The sequence below is a fragment of the Leptodactylus fuscus genome, chromosome 4 (genome assembly GCF_031893055.1).
Source record: "Leptodactylus fuscus isolate aLepFus1 chromosome 4, aLepFus1.hap2, whole genome shotgun sequence".
In the NCBI taxonomy this organism is placed as follows: domain Eukaryota; kingdom Metazoa; phylum Chordata; class Amphibia; order Anura; family Leptodactylidae; genus Leptodactylus; species Leptodactylus fuscus.
Genome location: NC_134268.1, coordinates 29,404,628 through 29,422,771, shown reverse-complemented (window position 1 = coordinate 29,422,771; position 18,144 = coordinate 29,404,628). Strand labels below are relative to the sequence as shown.

The 18,144-nt window shown below is 44.3% G+C and overlaps 1 protein-coding gene across 2 annotated transcripts in view; it reads left to right on the top strand.

Annotated features, from left to right (window-relative positions):
* The window catches only part of ZFPM2 (zinc finger protein, FOG family member 2), a 355,148-nt gene that overhangs the window by 333,585 nt on the left and 3,419 nt on the right, over positions 1-18,144 (top strand). For both annotated transcript variants that reach the window (XM_075270229.1, XM_075270228.1), the window contains exons 6-7: positions 14,620-14,826; positions 15,514-15,738. In XM_075270229.1, the coding sequence (XP_075126330.1) occupies positions 14,620-14,826; positions 15,514-15,738 (432 nt within the window). The remainder of the gene's footprint in view (positions 1-14,619; positions 14,827-15,513; positions 15,739-18,144) is intronic.

Sequence of the window (18,144 nt, the reverse complement as noted above, 5' to 3'; positions counted from 1 at the left end):
CGGTAAACTCCTTTAAGCTGACCTTACACTTCCAATGGCAGTCCTTTGGCCATCAGCTATTCATCCCATATGTGTATGTGTTTTGGATGGGCAGAAGGGAATAAAATGCTGTCAGACACCTCTAGGCCTATGGCCTCTGAGGTCTAAAAGATCGGGCTGATTAGTTTCTTAACAATGAATCCCACAAAAGTGTGTATTTCCTAGAAAGGTGTATAATGTAAACTATAGTAAAGGTAGATTTCCATCTTTTAGCCCCTCTCTTGTGGTCCTCAGCTATGTCATGTGACCAGCAGTAAGATTCTGTAATAGTCACAGTGTCTTATCTGTGGTCAGAAAATAGTTTTTGCATTCTTATAAGTACTTCGATGTGAGTCCCATAATAATGAATGGAAAAACATAGACATAGAGTCTTATTGCAGGTCATGTGACACAGCTGACGACCTGCAGAGAATGGATAACTCACAAAAACAGCTGGTAAGAAGATCACCTTCACAATTTACATCATTAGGGGGATATCGTCACTCCTTGGGGAGAGACCACCATTTAGGTGTGTGGAGACTTATTAAAGGGATTCTACCACTAAAACACATTTTTTTCTAGTTACCACGTCGGAATAGCCTTTAAAAAGGCTATTCGTCTCTTACCTGTGGAAGTGCTCTCCGCCGCGTCGTTCGTTCAAAATACCGGTTTGTACCGGTATGCTAATGAGTTCTCTCGCAGCGATGGGGGCGTCCCCATCGCAGGAGCAGCGATGGGGGCGTCCCCATTGCAGCTCGAAAACTCACCGCAGCGCCGCCTCTCTGGTTTTCGGTGTCCTCCCCTTGCTTCTTCAGCGTACTGTCGGACGCCTGCGCAGTACGCTCTGTTCGACGAAGATTGCCGAACGTACTGCGGGCACCGCACTTTCGCGCATGCGCAGTACGTTCGGCAATCTTCGCCGAACAGAGAGCATACTGCGCAGGCGTCCAACAGACGCTGAAGAGGCAAGGGGAGGACACCGAAGACCAGAGAGGCGGCGCTGCGGTGAGTTTTCGAGCTGCAATGGGGACGCCCCCATCGCTGTGAGAGAACTCATTAGCATACCGGTACAAACCGGTATTTTGAACGAACGGCGCGGCAGAGAGCACTTCCACAGGTAAGAGACGAATAGCCTTTTTAAAGGCTATTCCGACGTGGTAACTAGAAAAAAATGTGTTTTAGTGGTAGAATCCCTTTAAGCCTTTAGCACTCCACTGTGCAAGGGACCATGGGAAGAATATGCAAATCTGTCTTCCATGATGTAATTAGGAAGTCAGGTGCCTCAGTGTTGCAAACCAATAGAGGGCGCTCACTGGAATGTGCAAGCCTGTCTTCCCTGATGTAATTAGGAAGACAGAATCTCAGTGATATAGCCCAATAGAGGCTGCTCCCTTTAACATCATGCTCGACCTTCCAAGAGGCCTTTGTTTTGCAATGATGCTGGGATTATTACCAGGTATAGTCTCTCAACCGAGGACGGCCGTTTCAATGTTATTGCATCTCGTCAGCCCGGTGTAGAGAGGACTAACCTGGTAGAGGTGAGAGGCTTAGACATCATGTAACACACCAGACGATAAAGCAAGTGCTCTAAGTTATCCTATAATACATCTTTGTGTCAACTGGAGTTCACTTTGTCTTACCTGGAGCTGTAAATCCTCTGCATACACATTAGTGATAATTCATCAAATCCTTAATAAATTTTATCTATATGTATTATACACTCACCGGCCACTTTATTAGGTACACCATGCTAGTAACGGGTTGGACCCCCTTTTGCCTTTAGAACTGCCTCAATTCTTTGTGGCATAGATTCAACAAGGTGCTGGAAGCATTCCTCAGAGATTTTGGTCCATATTGACATGATGGCATCACACAGTTGCCGCAGATTTGTCGGCTGCACATCCATGATGCGAATCTCCCGTTCCACCACATCCCAAAGATGCTCTATTGGATTGAGATCTGGTGACTGTGGAGGCCATTGGAGTACAGTGAAGTCATTGTCATGTTCAAGAAACCAGTCTGAGATGATTCCAGCTTTATGACATGGCATTGCATTATCCTGCTGAAAGTAGCCATCAGATGTTGGGTACATTGTGGTCATAAAGGGATGGACATGGTCAGCAACAATACTCAGGTAGGCTTTGGCGTTGCAACGATGCTCAATTGGTACCAAGCGGCCCAAAGAGTGCCAAGAAAATATTCCCCACACCATGACACCACCACCACCAGCCTGAACCGTTGATACAAGGCAGGATGGATCCATGCTTTCATGTTGTTGACGCCAAATTCTGACCCTACCATCCGAATGTCGCAGCAGAAATCGAGACTCATCAGACCAGGCAACGTTTTTCCAATCTTCAATTGTCCAATTTCGATGAGCTTGTGCAAATTGTAGCCTCAGTTTCCTGTTCTTAGCTGAAAGGAGTGGCACCCGGTGTGGTCTTCTGCTGCTGTAGCCCATCTGCCTCAAAGTTCGACGTACTGTGCGTTCAGAGATGCTCTTCTGGCTACCTTGGTTGTAACGGGTGGCTATTTGAGTCACTGTTGCCTTTCTATCAGCTCGAACCAGTCTGGCCATTCTCCTCTGACCTCTGGCATCAACAACGCATTTCCGCCCACAGAACTGCCGCTCACTGGATGTTTTTTCTTTTTCGGACCATTCTCTGTAAACCCTAGAGATGGTTGTGCGTGAAAATCCCAGTAGATCAGCAGTTTCTGAAATACTCAGACCAGCCCTTCTGGCACCAACAACCATGCCACGTTCAAAGGCACTCAAATCACCTTTCTTCCCCATACTGATGCTCGGTTTGAACTGCAGGAGATTGTCTTGACCATGTCTACATGCCTAAATGCACTGAGTTGCCGCCATGTGATTGGCTGATTAGAAATTAAGTGTTAACGAGCAGTTGGACAGGTGTACCTAATAAAGTGGCCGGTGAGTGTATATTATGTATACTGATTTTCAACTATTTAATTCCATTTCAAACTAAATTAGTTAAAGCGGCATTTTTGTACCAGTGTTGTCACTTTTCCAAAATTGGGTGTGGTCATGGGTCGGCCATGTCCCACCAATGGCGTCAATAACAGCACAATCTACAGCAGCCCCGGGTGTAAGGGCCTAATCATAATAAGGAGCGTACAATACACTGGTCTTGATATATCCCCCACCACTAGAGGCAGCTCAGGAGTTTACTACATACCGTGTTATTATACTCTGAAGCTCCCTCTAGTGGTGGCTGTAGGCAGCGATAATTTTTGTCTAAGGGGATTTGTAGCTCTGTGTCATAAAAAAAAAAAGCTGTAACCTCGAGATGTAGACCATTATATATAATATAATTAATCAGCACGGAATCTGGAACCAATTTAGATTAGAAACATAATATCAAATGGTTTTCAAGGGTGGCCATTGAGCGTAAGAGCTCGATAGCGCCCGAATACAAGCAGCTTGTGTTTTCCTTATACCCTACTGTAAGTCCCTACATAATAAGTGTCAGATATTATAAAATAGTTAAAAAGAGAAGAAAGAGGCGAGTGTGTTAACAAATGATGCAGAACAAATGGAAACACGGCCATGTCTGGGAAAACTTCACTCAGTTAAGCCTAATTAAAACATGTGTACGGCGTGGAGCGGGGTGTTGTGCGGCAGTTACATGCTTTCCTGCTGAGAGATAATGACTTTGTCTCAGGATTGTAAGAAATAGAACCATTAGTTATATTTGCATCAGTTTAATTTTATACTCTGCTAGTTGCTACTATGCCCGAATTTCTGCAAATTGCAGAAATTTTAAAGACCACTAAAACCGACCTGCGGAAAGAAGAAACATTTCTCGCTTTTCAGCCCGACGGGTCAAAAGTTCACATTTTAATTTGTCTCCAGCTGAATTTTGCTTTGTCTTTTATATCTTCAATTCTTAATTCTTGACGTAAATGCTATATCTATTAGAAGTGTGTTGTGAGATTGATTGTGTGTTACCCGGACAGGAAGAGCTGGAAAATCTTTGGTTTTGGCAGAATATTTCCATTAGATGTATACTTGTGATATCTGTATATACTGTGCGGGAAATAGATACTGTGGAGTGAGATATAGAGATGTGTAGATATATTGATGGATGGATGGATAGAGAGAGATGATAGATAGGTAGATAGATAGATAGATAGATAGATAGATAGATAGATAGGAGATAGATAGATAGATAGATAGATAGATAGATAGATAGATAGATAGATAGGAGATAGATAGATAGATAGATAGATAGATAGATAGATAGATAGATAGGAGATAGATAGATAGATAGATAGATAGATAGATAGGAGATAGATAGATAGATGATAGATAGATAAATAGATAGATAGATAGGAGATAGATAGATAGATAGATAGATAGATAGATAGATGATAGATAGATAGATAGATAGATAGATAGATAGATAGATAGATAGATAGATAGACTTGAGTTATATGTAGTTGTATCTGTACAGGCAATAGAAACTATAGACATGAGTGTTAGATATCTAGATAGATAAGTCTAATAGGATAGATATGAGATAGATAGATAGATAGATAGATAGATAGATAGATAGATAGATACGATAGATAGATACGATAGATAGATACAGTAGATAGATAGATAATATGGATAGATGATAGATAGATAATCTGGGTGCATGGGCTGATGGATGGATGGATGATTTAGGCTGAGCTGCGAGCCACAAATTTACCCCACTTTCCTTACCTCCTCATGAGAGGTGAATCTAGGGCTTCTTTTTGAGGACCAAGAAGGTCATATCCAAGAGAATCAGGCTGGATTCACACAAGTGTTGGAGTCTATGTAGGAGACTCCATTGCTGAATCTGCCTAAAACCATCGGAGAGAAAAGCGTTGCGAGGAGGAATTTTAGTATAAAACCACCTGAAACCTGATGGACCTCATTATAATTTATGGGGGTCCATGGGCTTCCATGTGTAACCACTTTTTAAGCCGGACAAGGTTTCCACCTTTCGGGTTCCCCATGGTGTCCCCATAGTGTAAACCTAGTGTCAGTTCACGCGCACTGTTATCATCAGTCGTAGACGGACATTGGCTCCGTCTTCATGGATGACACTTGTGAGACCTTCCTTGAGTTTCTTTATCTATTCATACAGACTTCTTTGCGACAAAACACTATCTTCATACTGTGCACAAAGTCTTCAATATATATCAGCACCAGACATACCCACAGTCCGTTTATACAAACCCTGAGTGGGCATCCATTTTTTCTCGCACCATGGTCAAAGATGAACTGTCGTAACACATTCAGATCTGCACAGCCAGTGGGGAGACAATGACCTTGTATGAGAGGATTTAGTATAACCGTAGTGTGGATGATTTTTAACTCACCATCATAATATAATTTTTTAGCACAATAGGATTTTTGGGCGTTGTTTTTATATCAAAAATAGCAACACATGCTGCAATATTTTTGCAATTAAAAGTGATCAAAACTTCAACAGGACAAACCAATACACCACTGACCCATTTCCAGCCCCCTTGTTATTGCTTAAAAATGGCCTCCAGCTTTCCAGACTACACTATGCACCATGTGGTCTGAGATCCTCCTCCCGCCATGTTCTTGGCTGGTTCACCTAAGAACAACTACTTTATGCTCCCTGTGCTTTGGTGATGTAAAATAATACCCCCACCCTGTTCTCAGTGGTTCATCCTACAGGAGGGAGAGTGGGAATCGGAATTGTGTGGCCAGGTAATGGCCTAGTTCCAGGAGCCACATTCAGTGTCATATGATAGTATTTAAAGGGGTTGACCAAGAATTTTTGTCTATGGCCTATTCTTAGGATAGACCAGGGGCGTAACTTGATGGGGTTCAGAGGGTACAGTCACAACGGGGCCCAGGAGCCTTAAGGGGCCCATAAGTTCTGGCATCAGTATTGAGATTGCAGCTTTCATGTAGCCCATAAGCCATAGAGACCCACAGATTACCCCTAACCACACTAAGGTGGTTTAAACTCCTTAACACCCGTAACCATCACTATCAAGAATTCGCTGTAGGGATGAGGTAGGGGGCCCCGGACAAAAGATTGCACCGGGGCCCACAAGACTTTAGATACGCCACTGGCTTAGACCATAAATATGTGATCGGTGGGAAGTTGAGCTGCATTATCGGCACCCGGCCACTATACTGGGATCAGAGCCAACTACCATGAGCAACTCTGCCACCAATCAGATCCATAAAAAAAATTCCGGAACGACCACAATGATAGTGGATACATTTTGGCCACTCTACACATTGTGAGGACTAGTTGACCAATACTACAGGAGGTGACACATGTTCCCGCTCCGAGCTCCAGACGCCCCCCCCCCCATCTTGTAACTTCCACTTTAAAATAAAGCCGTAGACTATGCTAAAGTTCTGTACAACCTGGAAAATGAAAAGCTTGTATACAAAAACTCTATTCCGCACCCTTTCTTAAGGTATGTCCGCATAATTGAAGCTTTGTCAGGCCTGTTACCTAGCAACAGATAGCCATGTTAAGACTCCCGAATTGCCTGTCGTTGACAAGCTGGGAGTATATTTGTGTTTATCATGCTTGCTAATGATGGGATTCTTTCCAAGAGCCTTGTCTTAATCTTAATTAGAGTTTATCAGGAAAGGGCTCGGTGACATTGCACAGAAGATGATTTATTTCAAATAATGAAAAGTGTGAGGGGAAAAAAAAAAAAATTTTGGCGGAGGAAAAAGAGATATTTAAGACCAAAAATATTCCAAAACGTAATCAAGTCTGGACCGTGATTTCACTCCCTATTATCAAAACTTACAAGATACCTCGGAGTCGTTCTGACAGTAATTAGGAGCAGAATTCTTCAACTTCCTGCGAAGGATCTCGATGATTAACACAGAAGGGAACACAAAGAGCTGAAATTTAGGACTCCTTGAAGTGGATTTCTACCTAAAAACCTAAAATTATCCATTGTATAGTAAACCGGGACAGAAGGAAATGGTGAAAACTTGGCAATTGTGCTTTACTTAGTTCCAAAGATATTAGAACTGTTCTTATTCGCGGCCATTTTTGTAAAAGTGACGACAGGAAGTGCGGCCATATTGGTTGCCCCTTTTTATTTAGCCAGCTTTCATTTTGTCAGCATGTTGGATCAAGATCAAAAGGACAGCCTCGATATGACAATAATTTAACCCTTTCATTACCAGTTTACTAGGAGTTCCAGAGAAGTTAAAGGGAAGTTTGGCTATTGTTACTCAATGCAGGTTTCTGTTTCCTGTAGACAATGGAAGGCAGTGGCATTCAGGTATTGAAGTTGGCATACTGCTTGAGATATACGTGTTCCTGCGCAGGCACGGTGTGTAAGGAGTCAGCACTGTTGCCTTGATGATCTGGGTCCTGAGTTTGGATTTGGCCAAGGACCACATTTACAATGACTTTCTAGGTTCTACCCATGTTTCCTTGGGCTTTCTCTTGGTATTGGGGTTTCCTCCCACACATGTGTTTCTCAACTTGCAATAGTCATACTCCAAGGGTTTATACCCCACCACTTAAGGGTTACGCACCTCGGCCCTAAAAAAAGACTCTCACTAGCATTGAACGGGGTGTTAGGGTACCCAAAATGTGACTAGACTCTATCACAGAGCAAGCCGACCTTTTGGTCACCCACTATTGCCTCTGCTTTCTTCTTCTCCTCCTCCTGCTGTGTCTTGTTCACCCGCCTCAGGTGCCAGTGTCAACACGTCCTTGCCAACCATGATCCTTGTTCGTGTGGCATGTAGTATCCCTGGGGCCAAAAATGGACAGGACATGCGAGTGAATACATTGAAATGCATGGATCTGTATACAGTCCTTAAAAAATGTGAATGCCATAGGGACTAGAGATGAGTGAACACTAAAGTGTCCGAGGTTCGAAATCCGATTCGAACAGCCGCACACTGTTCGACTGTTCGAACGGATTTCGAACCCCATTATAGTCTATGGGGGGAAATGCTCGTTTCAGGGATAGGCAACATTCAATAAAATCATACTTACCAAGTCCACGAGTGACGGTCGGGCTGGATTCTGCTTGAAGTCTTCTCCCGGCGCAAGGTCACCACGTCCTCTTCCGGGTGGAATTCACTCTGCCTAGGCATCCGGCCTAGGTAGAGCCGACTGCGCATGCGCGTGCGGCTCTGCCCAGTCCCGACGCCTGAGCAGAGCCGACTGCGCATGCGCGTGTATGCGTGTGCATGCCCGCGCATGCGCAGTCGGCTCTGCCTAGGCCGGATGCCTAGGCAGAGTGAATTACTACCGGAAGAAGACGCCGGGAAGCAGTGCGGAGAAGACTTAGGAAAGGTAAGAGAAGAACCAGCGTTGATTGGCAGAATGTATAGCATTCTGCCAATCAACGCTGGTTCTGCATCAACATTAAACTTCGAACAGCTAGTAGTGTTCGATCGAGTATGAGTATTTCGAATACCGTAGTATTCCATCGAACACCTACTCGATTAAACACTACTCGCTCATCTCTAATAGGGACGTGAAATGCAAACGTATGACTAAGAACCATTTATAACAGATCGCTTTCTTACTTGGTTGCAATTATTTGCCATTGGGGCACTTGGCCTGGAGACATATTCTGATTGATCATTTACTCTAGGTTCACACTAGTCTTCTAGTCCATAAAAGGACCAGAACAATGATCACAAAAATAGTGGTTACACGTGGAACCCAGCAGACTTCATTGACTATAATAGAGTCCTTCCATTGGAGATTCCGGAGCAGCCTTAATTTCCTATGGAACTAGCCCTAGTGTGGGTCTCAGAAAGGGGTTTCGAAGATCTATGGATAATGGATACTGATGACTAGAGATGAGCAAGTACTGTTCAGATCAGCCGATCCGAACAGCATGCACGCATTGAAATGAATGGAAGCACCTGGTACTTCCGCTTTGACGCCGGACGGCCGCTTAACCCCCCGTGTGCCGGCTATGTCCATTCATTTCAATGCGTGCGTGCTGTTTGGATCGGCTGATCCGAACAGTACGCGCTCACCTCTACTGATGACCTATCCACATGATAAGTCAGGGGTGTCCGATTGGTGGGGGTCATACACTTGCAGAGCTTGAGTTCCCCTTCGCTATTGCTACAATGTGCGGAGCTGGAAGCTGTATACGGAGGTGTACTATAGTGGTGGTACTTGGGCGTGGCAGCATTCATTTCAATAGGAGCAGAGTTACTTTTGACCCTATACCTTGTCTATAGTAACTTTTAGTAGCTCATTCAGCTGATCGGTTCAGGGTCTGAGTGCTGGACCCCCACCCATCTGATACTGGTGGTCTATTATGTATCCATTACCTGTACATCTCAGACAATCCCTTGACAGAACATCGTGTGACAAAGACGGATGCGAACAGTGCCGTACAATATCTTAGTAACCAAAACAAATAACACCGAAACAATAATAAATTCTAAATATACAAAATAATAAAAAAAATTCCCTTTTTCTCCTGGCGATGGCGGCTGTATTTAGCTTTCCCGGGTGAGGGTGGAGAATAAATCCACATCTCGAAGACTTCAGTAGGCGCGCCGCTTTCTCCCATATTTCCTTTCTCATCTTTGAAAGCAATCAGACACAGTAAATTAATTGTTTAGTATTTCCCGCTAAAGAGTGTCCAAATTTTTTTGCAATTTAGCCGCGGCGTATCATCTGGCCTTATCTCCGGCTCCAGATTCCTGTAATAAGTTGTTTTAAAACTGTAATCTCTTTGAGGAGAAAAATGAAGTGAAGTTTAAAAGGCAGTTATCTCCTATGATAAACACTGCAATATTACTTATCAAAATGGATACTCTTTTCCCTTGCATAGTGAATACAGCGTCTACTATAGCACATACACAAGACATGGAGACGCTACAATACGGGATATTATTCCAGCCGAAGCAGATATGGATTTATACCTATGTCTGGAATTCCAGATAACACCATTTAAGTGATTTGTTTTGTGTCTAAACAAGTTAAACAAATTAGTTTCTTCCTTGGACTCATTAATACATCAGGCGTAATCTAGTTTTTTAATGCGCGGTCCCGTGAGAACGCCATCATTTGCAGTTAAGGGATGAGATAAAAAAAATAAAAATATGAAGAAGAAGCCTCAATTTTGGAGTTTTAGCACTTAAAGTTGATTCGACTTTTTAAACGTTGAGTTTTCTTTGAAAAAATAAATTGGAATATTAATCTGGGAATGAATCGGCGTCAAGGGACGTGAATAAAACATCGTTAGAAGTCGGGAGAGATCAGATTGGTTTGTGTGTGTGGGGGGTGGGATTGTCATAATTAGGTTGGATGAGGGAGGGGATCAGTATGATTTGGTAAAGGGAGTCTAATGCCTCCCCCAAGCGGATTCCGCTGCCGCCATTGTGTTACAGAGCACATTACACTTTGTTATGTCTATCCCTTTTGTAGATTCTGAGAAAAACAACTTTGAATTCTTATTGGTGCACTGGGGGCGGACCTTCAGCCCTGGGAGCGCTGCTCTTGCTATGTGAGTAGGATGGGTGATGTCGTAGCAGTGGTAGGATCAACTCTAACTGCACAGGGTGACACAGGCAGGAGATGGTAGAGGTCTGAATGACAAGAACAGTGCTCCAGGGAGCTGAAGGCCTGCCCCCAGTGCTCCAGGGATCTGAAGGCCCACCCCCAGTGTTCCAGAAAGCTTAAGGCCCACCCCCAGTGCTCCAGGGAGCTGAAGGCCTGCCCCCAGTGCTCCAGGAAGCTGAAGTCCTGCCCCCAGTGCTCCAAGAAGCAGAAGTCCTGCCCCCAGTGCTCCAGAAAGCTGTAAGCCTGCCCCAGTGCTCCAGAAAGCTGAAGGCCTGCCCCCAGTGCTCCAGGAAGCAGAATGCCTGCCCCAAGTGCTCCAGGAAGCTGTAAGGATGCCCCCAGTGCTCCAGGAAGCAGAAGGGTCTGCCCCCAGTGCTCCAGGAAGCTGTAAGCCTTCCCCCAGTGTTCCAGAAAGCTGAAGGCCTGCCCCCAGTGCTCCAGAAAGCTATAAGCCTGCCCCCAGTGCTCCAGGAAGCTGAAGCCCCGCCCCCAGTGCACCAACTGCCTCATTTGCAAAAGACTTCAAAGATGTTTTTCTCCAAGTCTACAATGGTGACATATGTAACTGAGGTCTGATGTTTATTATTACAATGTTCTTTGTAACACAGTAGCAGTTGCATAAACTTGGGGGAGGTGATAGATCCTCCTTAAGGTGTCCATGCACTTTCAATAGCAGTGGGCCAACAGCTGACTCTTCCATAAACATGCATGCTTAATTCAGCCTAGCATGCATGTATTGTTAGTCATGAGAAAGTTGTTGGTGCTGAAACTATTCAACCTTGAGAACAAAAGGATTGGGTGTTGAAACTTCTAAACATCCTCGAAGTCTACGTTGAAGTCTGTCCAGTGTCTATGAAGTTGCATATGAATGATTGACTTTTTCATCCGGGAAACTGAGTGATATCTGACAGATCCCGTTATAGTCAATGGGTTCCCTTAGGATCTGTTGTTATCAATCACTAGACGGATCCTTTTTATTGTTTAATACATTCTTCTGGACCTGCAATGGAACAGAAGAACAGATTAAGCAACACATATTGGAACACACTCTAACATAATTGTGCAGTCCTGCCAGAATTGGCCGGTACAATCGCCTTGTATGTGTATGGGGGCCTTTAGTTTTTATGTGATTGAGAGAGGAACATACTGTATATAGGTTGGTATGAAATCCCACACTACCTCTGGGAATTAAACCTCACTTGACTTCCTATCATAGCCTCATAGAGGAACATTGGTCATACATGTTTTGGTCTTCTCCATTGAAGTCTATGGGAGTTATGGAGACAACAAACATTCAACCTCCATAGTGGCCCCCTCCACCATTGCTTGGCTGACTAAGATGATCAAATGGTCTTCAAAAAGGTTTAGTGGTCTCCAAAAGAATATTTGGGTTGGTGTCCCATGTGTCTTTTCTATATGTAAATGGATCACCATTGTGGCCAGTATTCGGCTCAATGGCCACATTGGAAGTAGAGATTAGAAGGAACTGGTAGTGATGGGGGATCACCAAGAAAATCTATCAGCCAAACAAGTCATTCCTCCCACTCTTTTCCCCCTGACATACACATGCAGGTTTGGCTTGGATGAGCCTATATGTGTTCTCAATCTGGAGATAGGTGTAATGAACTGCTTGACATCTCCCATAACACAAAGGTTCGGTTCAGTCCAAAAACCCAGATCGATTGTCAGGCAAGAGTCTGGACACTTCCATATATATCGTATTGGAAATTTGTGGGTTTCGGATGAGTGCACGGCTTCCTTTATTCAACAGTCCATGTGGCCGCCCTGGATGACAAATAAACATAACTGTTTTCTTACAAGTAGCAAATAGAGATGAGCGAACACTAAAATGTTCGAGGTTCGAAATTTGATTCGAACAGCCGCTCACTGTTCGAGTGTTCGAATGGGTTTCGAACCCCATTATAGTCTATGGGGAACATAAACTCGTTAAGGGGGAAACCCAAATTCGTGTCTGGAGGGTCACCAAGTCCACTATGACACCCCAGGAAATGATACCAACACCCTGGAATGACACTGGGACAGCAGGGGAAGCATGTCTGGGGGCATAAAAGTCACTTTATTTCATGGAAATCCCTGTCAGTTTGCGATTTTCGCAAGCTAACTTTTCCCCATAGAAATGCATTGGCCAGTGCTGATTGGCCAGAGTACGGAACTCGACCAATCAGCGCTGGCTCTGCTGGAGGAGGCGGAGTCTAAGATCGCTCCACACCAGTCTCCATTCAGGTCCGACCTTAGACTCCGCCTCCTCCGGCAGAGCCAGCGCTGATTGGCCGAAGGCTGGCCAATGCATTCCTATGCGAATGCAGAGACTTAGCAGTGCTGAGTCAGTTTTGCTCAACTACACATCTGATGCACACTCGGCACTGCTACATCAGATGTAGCAATCTGATGTAGCAGAGCCGAGGGTGCACTAGAACCCCTGTGCAAACTCAGTTCACGCTAATAGAATGCATTGGCCAGCGCTGATTGGCCAATGCATTCTATTAGCCCGATGAAGTAGAGCTGAATGTGTGTGCTAAGCACACACATTCAGCACTGCTTCATCACGCCAATACAATGCATTAGCCAGTGCTGATTGGCCAGAGTACGGAATTCGGCCAATCAGCGCTGGCTCTGCTGGAGGAGGCGGAGTCTAAGGTCGGACCTGAATGGAGACTGGTGTGGAGCGATCTTAGACTCCGCCTCCTCCAGCAGAGCCAGCGCTGATTGGCCGAATTCCGTACTCTGGCCAATCAGCGCTGGCCAATGCATTCTATTAGCCCGATGAAGTAGAGCTGAATGTGTGTGCTTAGCACACACATTCAGCTCTACTTCATCGGGCTAATAGAATGCATTGGCCAATCAGCGCTGGCCAATGCATTCTATTAGCTTGATGAAGCAGAGTGTGCACAAGGGTTCAAGCGCACCCTCGGCTCTGATGTAGCAGAGCCGAGGGTGCACAAGGGTTCAAGCGCACCCTCGGCTCTGATGTAGCAGAGCCGAGGCTGCACAAGGGTTCAAGTGCACCCTCGGCTCTCCTACATCAGAGCCGAGGGTGCGCTTGAACCCTTGTGCAGCCTCGGCTCTGCTACATCAGAGCCGAGGGTGCGCTTGAACCCTTGTGCACACTCTGCTTCATCAAGCTAATAGAATGCATTGGCCAGCACTGATTGGCCAGAGTACGGAATTCGGCCAATCAGCGCTGGCCAATGCATCCCAATGGGAAAAAGTTTATCTCACAAAAATCACAATTACACACCCGATAGAGCCCCAAAAAGTTATTTTTAATAACATTCCCCCCTAAATAAAGGTTATCCCTAGCTATCCCTGCCTGTACAGCTATCCCTGTCTCATAGTCACAAAGTTCACATTCTCATATGACCCGGATTTGAAATCCACTATTCGTCTAAAATGGAGGTCACCTGATTTCGGCAGCCAATGACTTTTTCCAATTTTTTTCAATGCCCCCGGTGTCGTAGTTCCTGTCCCACCTCCCCTGCGCTGTTATTGGTGCAAAAAAGGCGCCAGGGAAGGTGGGAGGGGAATCGAATTTTGGCGCACTTTACCACGTGGTGTTCGATTCGATTCGAACATGGCGAACACCCTGATATCCGATCGAACATGTGTTCGATAGAACACTGTTCGCTCATCTCTAGTAGCAAACAAGGGACAGATGCATTCGGCACATGTGGTAATAGGAAAACATAGACAAGCTAATTTTGTATATTAAAGTCAGGTGTCCAACCCTTTAGCCTGTTGTCAAATTAGAATTCCCTGTATCCACGGCTGATCAGGCATCGGGGGGATGTAGTGTATTACCTGTCGGAGCGCCATTAGTTATATAACCCCTGTTGAAATCTAGGAAACCTTTTCAGAAAGCTGTTTACACTTTTGGTTATTGGTCTCTTGGGTTAACATAGTCATTTTGAAATGCGTACAACCCTGAGATTTACAGCAGTTTTTTCTCTAATTCCTGTTTGACATTTAGACTTATTCTGCTTTTAACGGTAAACTCTTTCATTTGTGCTTACAGGAGGACAACTGTGGTGTACAACTACCAAGTCTATTGCTGAGGGCGAGGAGTTAATTGCCTTTGTTGTGGATTTTGACTCAAGGCTACAAGCTGCCACTCAAATGACTCTTACGGAGGGAATGTATCCAGCTCGCTTGTTGGACTCGATACAATTGCTTCCGCAACAAGCAGCAATGGCGTCTATCTTGCCTACGGCCATTGTCAACAGTAGGTGTCCTATACTCTACTCCATCTTTGAAGTTTTCGAAAAAATTTTGAGCAGACCTATAGATCTATAATGTAACGGGGAGAGACATTTTAATGCCGACTTCCTCTTAGAATATGACCGAGCAAAACTATTCCAATTACGAAATGTTACGGCGGTGAGAAACCTAAAAAAAGTACGAGGTCTCTCATTTACCACGAAACGTGCACTTTACATATTTGTGTTTTTGAGCCATTTCTAAAATAATTGACAAGCCAGAAAGCCACTCACGAGCTTCGAGATGAAAAATCTAATTATACGGAAAGAAGACGTGACCGGAACACGCAATGAGTGCTCAGGACTTAATCGTGATTGACGCCTGTTCTGTAGTTTTTGTAAGCAATTATAAAATTTGTACAACTCGCCCGTGCTGGGCAGGACAGCCCTGATATCGAGGCTGTGGATACTATAAAGGGTGAATAAAATTATTCAGAATTGGATAATCGCACGCAAATTTTTCCAAATTGGCAAAGGGGGTAAAGTAATTGATGTTCTTGCTAAGAGTAACGTGACCAGAACGGGTAACAAATCATCCTAGGCAAGATGTATGCCCTTCACTCAGGCACTTGCCTAATGAACTGGGGAAGGAGCAATAAAACTACAAAACAAAAGTTTTCAAAAAGTTATTCTCTGTTTTGCTTTATTTGCAGAAGACATCTTCCCCTGCAAATCCTGTGGCATTTGGTACAGAAGTGAACGCAACTTGCAAGCTCACCTTATGTATTACTGCAGCGGTCGCCAGAGGGAACCATCTCAGCTCCCTGAGGACAGTGAGGACAGTTCCCAGCAGATGTCCAGCGCTTGTCCATTCCCACAGTGCACAAAAAGTTTTTCTAATGCAAGAGCTTTAGAAATGCACTTAAATTCTCACACTGGTAAGTGTATTAGACTGAGTAGCGGAATATGGAAAGGACCGTTAAAGTGGGTTTTTATTCTAGAGAGAACTTTTTGAATTTTCATAAATTTTATTGCTAAGTATCTTTAATTTACATTGGTGTGATGGACCTGGAATCATCTCTGATGTTCCCCGTCAGTAAATGGTTTGACTGGTTTCAGATCTAGATCATACATTTCTGTAGCTCAGATAACCAAAGACACAAATCTTGGACCATGAATGAGGTGATGCTAATGTTACATATAGAGGTGTATTAATGCTCCTCAATATCCAGACTGGGGTTGAGCCGATCTTGATATAAAATCCGATTTCCAGCCGATCCCGATCATGAAATTTGCTCAATCGCCGATCGAGATCCGATCTTTCCCGATCCCGATCGCTCAACCATAATTGTATATTATATATACAGTAGGGTTGAGCCAAATCCGATTTCCAATCATTTTCCAACCGATCCCAATCCCGATCGCTCAACCCTAATCCAGACCCATCCATACACACTGGCATATCTATAAGGGTTACTGAGGCCACAGCTCTGACTGGGCGCAGAACTTGGGGAACTCACAGATCCAACACACTAAGACTGGTTAAACTTCTTTGTTCTCCTTTCTGATTCCTTTCGATGGCCGTGCAATCGGTGCAAGGTAAATGTATTCCCCCTGCCCTCTGGTGCACTGGAGTGAGAAGATTTATGCTATAAAGCCTTCCACTGTCAGAAAGGAAAAAATTCACCCTTAATGGCAAAAATAGCAGTTAGTTATCATATAGTCAAAGAGGGATTCTGAGGCCCAAAAGAGGGCATGAGTGTTGAAACGTTATCACTGGAGGTCAGGGTAGAGAGAGTGGTGGGGATCCTGAGAAGAGGCAACAAGGGAGGCCAAGGGAATTAGTGAGTATTATTATGATATGATATTATGATACATTCAAGGATCTGGACAGCCCCTTTAAGACAAGCTGATAGATGTATTTTATATATGTGGCTTATGCAATTTCGGACATCTTGATCCAGTTCGGACATGTTTTTCATCAGTAGTGTTTTCTGTAAAAAGAAAATACAGGTAATAACATTTTGATGTCTATTGATATCGTAGAAGTTTTTATTTCAGAGCTTTAGTTCCAGATGGGAAATGTAATTAAAGTAAAATAGAGATAAAAAAGTGAACACATCCGGATTTACAGGCTTTGACAGAACACAGATTGACAATGCGAATTTAGTAATGACCTTGTAAACCAAGTCTATGAAAGAGTGCCTCTCTCTCTCTCTCTCTCTAGATATATATATATATATATATATATATATATATATATATATATATATACACTGTTTACCAAATAATTGGGGCCAATTTAAAGGTTTCATAAGTTGCCCCTCTACTTAATGTTTTGCCATCACTGTTCCTGAGTAGAGATGAGCGAACACTGTTCGGATCAGTCGTTCCGAACAGCACGCTCCCATAGAAATGAATGGAAGCACCTGGTACGGCGACTGGCCGCCGGCAAAGTGTACGTGCCAAGTGCTTCCATTCATTTCTATGGGAGCGTGCTGTTCGGAACGGCTGATCCGAACAGAGTTCGCTCATCTCTATTCCTGAGCAATCATTGCTGCTCATTTAAGCACTAATTAGGCTCTTTACTGGCAGGTGGGCGGTCCCAGGCTATTTCCACCAAACCACCTGACAGTAGAGAGAGCCTAATTAGCATATTGGGTTTTGAAACTAAGAGCGCTGATTGCTCAGGAATGGCGGGGGCTAGAGAAAAAATTCCAACTGCACCAAAATCAATGCAGCGGCGCCTATTGAAAGATGTGTTAGTGGAGGTGGTGAAAGCTTTTTAACTAAACATGGTAACAAAATGGTGGCACAGAATTTGACTCTTTCAATGGTTTTTCAATCTTTTTTGTTGTGTTGTGTGATCAGATAACTTGCTGCTGTGAGTTGTTACTGCCCCATCTGTATATCTGGGCTTGCCCTTCGTTCACATCTGTGTTCGGTATTCCGTTCGGGGGACCCCTGAATGGAATACCGAACGCAACTGCAAACGCTGTGCGGTAAAAGCACACAGACCCCATAGACTATAATGGGATCCGTGTGCTTGCCTTGTTTTGCCTGCACGAATCATGTGGGCATGAAAGTAAATTGTGAACTACTTTCCTGTCCGCATGATCCCTGCGGAGTTCTGACGGCAAGCACACGGAACCCATTATAGTCTATGGGGTCTGTGTGCTTTCACTGCACACAGCTTGCATTTGCATTTGGTATTCCATTGGGGGGGTCCTCATGCGCACTCCCCCCGGACGGAATACCAACACAGATATGGACGAGGCCTAATTCATATTCTGCACTAGACTACCCCAGTTATATGTGCAGCCATAAACCATTCGCTTTGCTTA